At 40.2% G+C, this 11,267-nt stretch overlaps 1 protein-coding gene across 1 annotated transcript in view; it reads right to left on the bottom strand.

Annotated features, from left to right (window-relative positions):
* Window positions 1-11,267, bottom strand: part of fstl4 (follistatin-like 4) — a 283,884-nt gene that overhangs the window by 257,916 nt on the left and 14,701 nt on the right. Inside the window, exon 2 of the mRNA XM_050040972.1 lies at window positions 4,511-4,670. Coding sequence (XP_049896929.1) covers window positions 4,511-4,660 — 150 coding nt within the window. The 5' untranslated portion in view covers window positions 4,661-4,670. The remainder of the gene's footprint in view (window positions 1-4,510; window positions 4,671-11,267) is intronic.

Genomic DNA, 11,267 nt, shown 5'->3' with positions numbered 1-11,267 from the left:
GTATTTCAAATTACACGTTGTATTTTGGGACAGGGATACCACTGGTTCATGCTGTAATTCAGGCCGGGAGTCTGATCAGACTAATTGCCATAAACATAAATACTGCGGTGACCCTCGTGAGTAATTGCGCAAGATGGCACTTCCCGTGCAGTCCCACAGACACAGCTGACAGCATCAGCAGCGTTGATGTGTTGCCACTTATTTTCGCTTTCTTTTATTAGTGATCCCGCTGCTGTGACCACCAAATAAAATCTTTCTTCAGTCCTCCACCTCCCGTTAAAGGGTCTCGAGCTCAGTCTCGGAGAAATTCCGTTTTTTGGTTCGTTTCTCACACCTGTCGCCGTGACTCTCAACGAGAGAACACTCGCATGCCGGCTTATTTATATGCAGATCGCATTCATGAGGTGATTTGCATGACCATTTATGGTTGAACTAGGGCGTGTAGAGGGCAGAATATGAGGCGGATCTGGGTGCGCACAACTACAGGAGGTCTGTGATTTATAAAAAGAACATTGCGTGCAAGTGTGCGTGCGCACGGTTTTATAAATCAGATTATTTTTTGGCGCACGCCATTTTCAGCTTTTGGGCGCACGTCGCCCCTGGTCTTTTTATAACATAATTATATTTAGAGTGTTTTCTATTCATTATTTATAAGTTCTGAGTGACTGTGTACAGTTACTATACCAGATCCATGGCTCTGAGCCATGCTTGAGAGACCTCGAATTCTAAACTAATTTAGCCACTTGGCACATAACAGTAAAGTAGCTGGTAATGTTGACAGGCTTTCACAGCGATGCCTCAAATATAAAAAGGACTTTTTTCCTTCTGCCATAAATAACACATGGGCACTGCATGCTGGTACTGTATGTCACGTATACTGAGCTTCTCTCAAAGGCCATAGCATCAATGGTTTCCGTGCCTTTCCAGATGAGACTCTTCAGCTCATCAGTGGCGGCTCATAGTTTGTTAGCTCTGACTACCACCACTGCAGGTGTGAATGGAATTGTCCCCACTTGCACTGAGTAGTTACCATCAGCCAGTGTCCCTCGTGTCACTACATCCCTCGCATCTCCCCACCTATCCCCAAGCCTCTGTTTCACTTTTAAAATATTTTGAAAGTAGGGCCAGTAGTAGTAGTATCTTAGATTTTGGGTATTATAATATCACAAATCATAAAGAATGCATTACAGTAAAGTGATTTCATTTTTGTGAAAGTCAGTCAACTCTACAATGTTGTCGCCATATTGAAATTGAGTTATTGGCCAAAAATATTGTGATGTTTGATTTTCTAAATATCGCCTGGCCCTACACGTGAGGATCCTAACACAAATTGAGGATGTGCTCACTCTTTTAAGTAAATTATAAAGGTGAATGTCTGTTATTGATTTGTTTGAAACATGTTTCCTGAGATATGATGATAAGATATATATAAGATATTCAGGCTTTCTTTGTGAATGCTCACTGGTACTGTGCTGAGATATTCAACTTCTATATTATAGGGTTCAGTGGCCTTGACTCTTAGCTTAAAAAGCAGACTTACAAAAATAAATTGTAGAAAGCATAAATTGAATTAGTCAGATTTCAATAAGGCTTTTCATCTTGATTATATGTGTATGACTAATGCTAAATCCCCAACACTGTTAAAGACATCAATTTAAAAAATCTATTTAAACACTGACCTGTCTGTTATCACTTAACCTGTTCCCTGCAATATTTGTCTCTTATAAAACTTTTCTTCCAATAGATATGGGCTAAAACAAACCCTGTCAATAGCAGTAATATGGAGACACAGTAAAGGTCTAGGCAGGAGCTATTGAATTCCACGTGCTAATAGATTCTGTCCTTCAGGTAGCATGACCAAACAATGTCCTTGTGATTTTCACAGGGTAATTATTAACCTCTCATCCTTGCTGTCTGCCCATTTCTCCTCCTGTCAGTTTCCTGTTCTCTTTAAAAGTGAGCAGTGAGACAGAGTGGAAGCGACAGATAAAGGGTAAAGATTTCTCCATCACGCTGCAAGGTAACTAGACAACTGTGGTCCTTGTCTCCCCAATGCCTCAAGGCTAAAACAAAGGTCCTAAGATACAGCTCAAATCTTTCATAAGCTGGCAAATGGTGGGGTCACATAAAATCTGTTACAGTGGATATCTAATTAAATTTATTTCTATCATTCAAAAAATTAGCAGCTCATCTTTGAAGACTGTTTTCCATAAGTTTGTTGCGTAGTTTGTTTCTAATCTGTATACAGTGCTTTCATATGATTAAGCAATCCCTGAGGTAGCCATATTGGAGGTTCCTCCCTGCCCACCTCTTGGACAACAGCTGTTGAATGTGCTGTAGCCCAGTGGTTACCAACTCGTACAGCCATGGGGTCCAGATTTCTCCTTTGTCATTAATTCAAGGTCCACAAAGTTTAATATATTCAGCATCATTCTTGCATTTGGCCACGTCGTTGAGCTAGTTTGTTGTCTCTGTGAAGTAGCTGTCTGTTAGTCACTCACTCTACGGCACGAGACAGGACCTCAAAATAAAAGCTCTGTGCCGGAAATTCACTGTACTTCATGATAAAGTGTGTTTTTTCACAAACATGCGGCCCATCAAGAATGTACCCACGACTCACCAGATGGGAACCACTGCTGTAACCTATCTCTAAAAACAAACTTGGCTCAACAAAACTAAATAAAGATGGTTTATATCTGTGTGTTATCATTTTGTTGCCAATCTTTTTCAGACTGATGTTCATGTTTTGAAACGTTTTGCATTTGAATAATGCCAACGTTATCCCTCACACTAACACATATGTTTGTATTTATCATATAAGGGCTGCTGTGTAATCCCAGTTGGTTTGCACATGTGTACTTAAACTGATTATCACCTGGATTTTAATGCTGCGTTACCATTAATCAAAAAGCTGTAGTTTTGACTTATGCAAGAGGGTACTACTGGTGTAACATTAGCAGTCAGGGTTCTGAGAATAATTACTGTTACACTGAGTAAACAAAGAGGACTTCTCATAATTGCTATTGAATAAATTAGAATGCATACTCAATATCTGTGTTGCAAATTGTAGTCTATACAAATAGCTATATGACTTTCAACCTGATTTCTGATAATAGGCCTAATGAGCCAACCACTGATGATAAACAATGAACCTGTCCATAGCAGTTAACGTTACAGAAGGCTAATAGTTGGTGTTTTTCTAAGTTAGCTAACTTACCTTGCTCTTTAGCTAGTTAGCTAGCCTGTGGGACCTCAGACCTCATACTAAGCTAACACTTAAATATAAAAATGCCACATACTTTCAAGTTGAGTTTACTCATGGACACATACGTAACGTTACGTCAAGATATAAATAGTTTTCACATTTGCCATTTCAGCAGTTATGCGACATTTAGCTAACGTTAGGTTTACTTCAACAGTGGGAACACTGGCTGACAATATGGCAGAAACGTTAAATAACTTTAACAGCAACTTACCTGCTGTCGTGTCTTCATATAAGCTGCTAACAACCAGAATAAAAAATATCCGAAAAAATTATGTAGCAATTTAATTAACCGTTAGTTTTAGTAACATCGCCGAAATAACGTCATTACAGTAGGTTTACAGTCGATTCGACCAATGGCCGTTAGTCTCACTAAGCTAGGTAGACGCCCACGGGCAAAGCGAACCAATCCGCTTCTTTCCAGGGTTTCATCAGCCAATCAGAACAGAGCATCTCAGCGTAACATTACCTACCAGCCAGGTGTTGATTAACAGCTAAATTCATTCATCCAGTGGTCTGCAGCTTCATAACGCAATTGCTGAATATTCTCCTATTCTTGAGCGATATTAAACGCCAAATATTTCAAATAAAGCTAATTTAGATAGTTATTAACATTTTAAATCGTCACCAAAACGTTTATGAACAATTTTTAGTGTCATGAAAGTGGTAATTTATCATTTTTAGAGAGATCTGGCGCCATCTTTTGGACTTTTGTCACAGCATTGACTAAAATCATATTTAAGTCTTGAAGCTAAAATCTGGCAAAGTCATTACAACCTATTTGTCCATGTTGTGAATGACATACTGTCTTTGAAAAATGAAATGGGAAAGGATAAGAAAATGTCTGTGTTTACACCTCAAGGTAACATTCCAGTTGGCCTTCAAATTATTAACAATTTAAAATGGGTATACCAATAACGTTAAATGCACGAGGCAGCTACTTGTCCCTTGCCACAAGTCATAGCATAAGAGATATCAAGACAGGAGAACACTGGTTCACAACAGTTTAACTGTGCTAAATTTTACAACAAATGTGTTTTGTCAGACTATTTTTATCCACTTCATGTTCTTTGCAACCCTGATTTGATTTATGGTTGATGTGATTGATTTATGTCACTGTAAGTGTTCCTCCGGCTTGATAGAGAGTGAAGGTGATGTCCTCGGTGGGAAGCAGTACAGTGTGTGCATGTGTGTGTGTGTCAGTGTGTGTGCGAGTGTGTACGTGTGGGAGTTGCACAGGATATTTACCGTGGAGAATGGTTCCTGGGAGGAGGTACGTGACATTGTGGCTGTATCAGCGCTGCCTCGCCTGCTGCTCTTGTGCCCTTCAGCCAGCCAGCACCCTGAGGTTCCCAGCAGAGCGGCCACAGCCACAGCCCAAACACCCAGGCTGCCCATGAGTGTGTACCTGAGTGGAGAAGGAAAAACACAATGCACACAAAGTCCTTAGACTCACTTTGCTGTATCCACTACAGCTTCCAAAAATAAAACAAGGCCTCTTCATGTTTACAAGAGGAATGAAATGGTTTACCGTACCTGAGCTTTATAATACAGAAACAGAATCTTCTTTATATATTCCATTATGAATGCAACCTTAACTGTACTGTAAATCTTCATGCCTTATTTGTGATTTTAATCTACTATAATCATTTAATTACTTGTTTTAGAATTGTGATGTAACTGTGGGTCTAACAGTTTAGTCGTCATTGTGATGTCTGCAGAGAAGATAAAGACAGATGAGCTGAAGCTGTGTTTAGATAAACTCCTTATGTGTTTTGGAGTGTATGTCATGTAACCATTGTATTGTACAGAGCACAATGGTTGTGCAGAGGAGAATGTTCAGAGAGTTCAGAGAGACTTGTTTTAGTCGCTATTTCTGGGCATGACGCGGCCCAAAGAAGGCATATATGTACAGGCTAATATACCAATAACTCGATAACTCTATGTCTTTAGCATCTCTAACTAGGAAATCCTATGAGACTGAGAGGTATCTGTATTGTAAGAATGCAAACGGAACATGCCAGACTAATAGATGAAATGATGTTCATGCATGCACACTGTTACCCGCAGTAGAACAAATACCATACACTCTCATGCACACGCACAGGCACATGAACATGAACACACAGCATAATACAGCTAGGTGAACATCAAAGCCCACACACTGATGGGGATAATTATCTGTATTACAAAGGACACAGAAAATCTTTTGATGTCAACAGAGTGACAACCCTCTGAAGTTGCGAATGGTGGAGCGTGTGTAAACTCGGGAGATCAGTTTCACTGCTGTGACACATACACGCTCGCACACACACAAACGCATGCAAACCTTCAGGAAATAACACACAAAGCATCCCCACTGCACTGTTGTGAGTAAAAAGCACTTGAAGTAGCTGCAGCTAAACTTTTTTTTTTTTTTTTTTCAAGCAGATGACTAGTTCCTTTGAACGTTTCTATGAAAGATGGCGAGCTGGTATTATGATTAAATGTTAAAATGTGCTTTTAATGGTACTGCTGCTTTGGAGGACAGGAGTTCAGGAGTGAATGAACCAGACAGCTATTCATTTCAAGTGGAATAAGTCACTCATGTTCATAAGGGGAAAAATGTAATAATAAGAGGACCTTGCATTAAACTGTAATCCCACACACCATGAACATAAACCAGCAGACACATTAAATAGCAAAGTGTTGTTCACCGGTGTTTCCGTCCACCCCCTGTCGTGTCTAATGCCCTCCAGAAAAACTTTTGCACTGATGAGAAACATTTATTAGACTCCATCAAAGCCCTGACTCGTGTGAGGCCTTATCAGCTGATGCCGGTCTTTATGGTTACACTGTGTGACACGGCAGTTTGTCATGTGTGCGTTATTGTACTTTCAGGTAATGCGTTTATTGTTTTTTACCGTGGTCTTATACTTTATTATGTGACTTTATTGTGTGTTTAACTGCAGGACCGGTCTGAAAACAAATTTCCCTTAGGGGGCCATAAAGTTTGCGATTGAACTGAAACAAGGGCACAAAAACACATCATGCATCTCAAACAGTGCAGGTGTTTATGGTGTTAAATGTGTGCAGCAGCTCTCGCCTCGAATATTGAATATTAAAAGCGTGCCGTGATTCACCTTGACCTGTGAATGCCCCGGCCTTGCCAGCTGCAAAGGTACTGTCTGCTTTAAATGTCTGTGCTTGGTATTTGCAGTAAAAGTAATCTTGCATTTATTTTCACCATTTTTCAGCTGTAATAAAAAGGTTAATGTCAATGAGAAAATAAACTTGAATTTTCCAAAAATGGCAGCAGGAAACAGTAAAAAGAAACAAGATTTTTTCAAACTAACCACCAGTAGTATTCAGATCCTTCTTTTAAATAGTAATGCCACAAACTTAAAACACTCACTGTGAAGGATTTTCTCGTAAAAATCTCTGTCTATCATCACTTATGCTCCACTAGAGACGTGTGGCAGTTTATCTTTCTGCCGAATCTTTGCCCTCTGCCTGTATTTTCTTCTTATTTCCTGTGCTTAGGACATTTATGGGTGTGTACCCCCAAAGTGCTCAGGTGAGATCGAAGCTTTGTAAAAATGTAGCAGCCAGGTGCCAGACCATTAACAGCAGGCATCTACTGTAAGAGACACTGTGCCAAAAGAAAGCAATCATAGTGAGGCAAAAGTGAATCTGGGGTTGGCTTTTACTTTAACTTTTGCTGGCGAGCATGTTTAGCAACAGCAACAGTAACTGACAATCCTGTGTGGTGAACCTTTCCGTCCTGCATTCACATACTTTTTTACGCTTTAACGTAAAGCTGCATAAATTGATTTTTTCGGGGCACTTGTGGGCAAGTGCAAGCTGTAATTTCAACACTGACATATTATGTCAAACTTAATACGGGCGAATGTGTTAGAAAACAGTTGTCTATTTGCACAGAAGGGATGTGTAGTAACATTCACAGCTTTTATTTGGAGTCATGTTTAAGGACACCATATGAATTAAGGTCTAGTTTGGTGTCGACTAACTTCTGAGAAACGCATTTCACCGTCAATGTGAAATGCTCCACTATGTTCAACAACTAGTCTTTCTGCTATGTGGTACTGAGCAAGCAGTGTACAGTAAGATTATCAGAGCTTTTTCATTGAAAGCAGCTGCCTGAATCTGGAAATGAGTCAGATGAACGCATAGTTGTCAGTGAAAAAGACAACTCAGTGATTCAAATATGAGTTACCGCTTTCACATTACACTGTCATTTGATCCATTGTCAGTAGAAAAATACTGATTCATGTAGCTTTAAGTAAAAGTCATCCCAGTCACCAGAAGAAAATGTTGACATTGTAGATTTTTGCAAACCATGGTTATGTTACATTAACATGTTTCCTGTGCATCATATAAATGATTCTAAAATGACGTAGTATAGGAGCTGACTTTGTTATTTGGAGCAGAGGGGATTGTGAACGGTGTGTCACCTTTGCGTGACACGTGCCAAACTGCAGGCCACTGTTCAAGACCAAAGACAACAAAACCAGTTGCATTTGAGCTAGTCATTGCTGTTTTTATACTAGCTTTTTGGGCTCCAAACTTCGGTGTTTTGTAGCAACCTGTTGGTGGAAATAATGCCATGAAAAGCTGTCATATTTCGCTTAATCATACCTGCTTCTCCTGCTGGGACTGTGCCCCCAAAACTGGATATTTTAAGCCAGGACATGTGCTGTGTCACAAATCGCGTACTTCTGTACTTGCACTTACACTTACACTATTTTGAGTGCCTAAGTGCATTCACACTGAGAAGTATGGAAAAATGCAGTGCACTATGAGTATGCGGATGATGCACTCAAAGCGGTCAAGAAGTTGAGTGTGGAACTATGGACACTTCTCGCCCTCATCTTGGCTACGTAGCGGAAGGGGAGGGACCACTTTTCAAACAGGAAATAGCGGCTGAGGACTATGCGACCATGAACGTTGCTACGTTGTACAAATACATGTGTTTTTTGCACTAAGCATCACTATACTGTTGTCGGGTATGAGCCAGCAGTATGTCTGTTGGGTTAATTTATGTTGTCGGGTATGAGCCAGCAGTATGTCTGTTGGGTTAATTTAGTAGTCTGTAATGATTTGGTACCGCGAACGATAACACGAATGCTAATGCTAGTTTGCTAACTAGCTAATTTGTGGTCATCATTTCCGGTAAGTGCACAACGGCCATGTTTGGTTTGAGACAACACTACCCTGTCGAAATTTGCGCACTACGCCAATAAGTACATAGTGCACACAGTAGGCTATACTACATGGAAGTGTGCTNATGTCTGTTGGGTTAATTTAGCAGTCTGTAATGATTTGGTACTGCGAACGATAATGCTAATGCTAGTTTGCTAACTAGCTAATTTGTGGTCATCATTTCCGGTAAGTGCACAACAGCCATGTTTGGTTTGAGACAACACTACCCTGTCGAAATTTGCGCACTACGCCAATAAGTACATAGTGCACACAGTAGGCTATACTACATGGAAGTGTGCTAACGGGAGTACGCGATTTGAGACACAGCAATGATCTTTTCCCAGCCATAACCAAGTGGTTTTGGTGCCTAAACCTAACCACAGCATTATTGAAACGTAAAGTATCAATGTATCTGCTACTTAATATCGTGCAAATCTGCACACCACGGATTTGTACAACATTTTTTGTGCATTTGGATTGGTAAAAGTGCACAAGTATTAATAGCAAAATGTACATGACGTACCAAAAGCACTAGAACATGTGGGGGGAAATACCCCTGTCAGTGGTTAGAGTATGATTGCATGTTCTATTAGCTGTATGACAATGCATATTTAATATGTTACGTGACAAAATCTCAACTCTGATGATCCACTTTGAGCTTTCAAATGTTTCTCACTGTCTTTTTCAGCAAATGGAGCTGGCAAATGTGTCAGACCATGATATCTTAAGAGGTGTCAGATAAATGCAATAGTGTAAAATGTTTGTCTGTCACATGTGGCATATAAAGAAAGCTGAAATACTCAGAGATGTACCTACTTATAGTATTGTAGTAAATGCACTTTCCAGCAATGCTAAACATACACAAAATCATGCCCTGTCAGTGTAAACATCACTCGATGAGGAACCACCACATCATTCAGCTAGCTAGCCCGAGGCTAATGGGCCCTCACAGAGGAGAGCTCACCCTTGTGAAATTAAACACCAAATGAGATCTGCCAGTCACTGTCTTAATGTGCTGCCTGGCCCCCTGGCATTGGCCCACACACATCTACACACATTCATACATGAGTACACATGAACACACACACATACACACATACACAAACAGAGCCCTGGTGGTGGTGTTGAATGAATGGTCTATTTTGAAATTCATCAGGAGGGAGAAAGTCTATGAGGAAGCCATGATTTGACCAGCATATTAAAAAGCTTAAAGAGACAGACTCTTTAAAACCAGTGCACCCTTTGGCAACTTGGCTCAGATCAGCCTTGTTCAGGGAAGGGACTTGCATAATAAACAGACTCAATGTGCTGAAAGTTAAATACAATCTATTCACATCCCAGCTACCTTCTCTCCCTATCTCTCCCTTTTTCATGTTTCTTTCTTCAGAACTTTCAATTTCTTGGGACACAAAAGTATTGTTATGGGCCCGAGGAGTCCTGTAGAGCTGCCTGCAGCCGGCCTGTCTCCTTTTCCAGTCGCTTACTTTTTTTGGAAGGAAATTTCTTTCTCATTTTCTTCATATACGTTGCAGAGAAATTGGTTTGAAGGCTTTTTAAATTATGAACTGAACCAGCCAGTTATTAGCTGAATCACGAGCTTGTATTAATAGGTTTAAAAGGAAAGGTGAAAAATTAAAAAAAGGGGGGAAAGCGAGACAAGAGGGAATGAATTACTCATGCCTTACAGCAGTGCAATGAATTTTTGCATGGATTAAAGGATCTTGTTTTGCTATCTGGCACTGGAGTTGCATTTGGGAGGGATCACTTTATGGTCAGCTTGGACTTAGAGAATATAACGCCAACAAATAACTGTCTCAATGTGCATATGGGCATTTGAGTATTGTGTTAACATAGACCTGTTTTGTCCTATAGGGTGATTAATTAAAAAACTGGGCCAGATTTTGAGTTTCATTAGATGTTCGGGATGCTGAAAGTCCAGGAACTGAAGCTGTGTTTCAATTGCTACTATAACACTGAAAGAAATAGTCAGCTAAATGCCTATAATGTGCAGTGCTCAGGTACAGTAAAGAGCCATCTGCTAGCTGTCACATTTTAAGATGAGGCATACGGAGGAAGGCGACATTACGTGCCTCTGAGACGCATCAGCTACATCTAGCCAGGAGCTGCTTTTTTCCAGGTCGAAGTAAAATATTCATTTTCACCCACTGCTTCACTTTGAATAGCTGTACTGATTTCTTAGTGAATGCCTGGGTGGACCCACATGGAAACACGCACAAACATATGAGGAGATCATGGCTTGTTGCAAGAAGTAACATTATATAAAGACCATATGGACCATATTGTTTAAGCTGTCATGTCTGAGAGCTGCATGGGAACGTTTGAAGAGTTGAGGTTTGAAATAAGGTTCATTACAATCATGTATGAATTACTGAATGGGAGCACAGGCCCAGGGGCCCAAAGTGTCGGGGGCCCCCTTGGACCTTACCTGCAAAATGTCACTCAAAGAGACACATACCAACCAAGAATTAACAATGAAAAGACTTTGAAGAGAATACAAAACAAGAGGGAAAACAACCACAATGGGACACATAATAACTGCTGAGAGCCAAAAAAACCCAAAAGGAGGCACAAAATTACCTCAAACTGTCACACAATAACCTCAAAGAGATACAAAACAACCACAAAGAGCCACAAAATGACCAAAAAAGGCACAAAATTACCTCAAAGAAAGACACAATAACTTAAAAAAAGATGCAAAACAACCATAAAAGAGACACAAACTGACCACAAAGAGACATGAAACTAACAAAAGAGACACAAAATTACTGCAAAGAGACACAGA

Source organism: Epinephelus moara, chromosome 3 (assembly GCF_006386435.1).
Source record: "Epinephelus moara isolate mb chromosome 3, YSFRI_EMoa_1.0, whole genome shotgun sequence".
Lineage (NCBI taxonomy): Eukaryota > Metazoa > Chordata > Actinopteri > Perciformes > Serranidae > Epinephelus > Epinephelus moara.
This window is presented reverse-complemented; position numbering and strand designations above follow the sequence as displayed.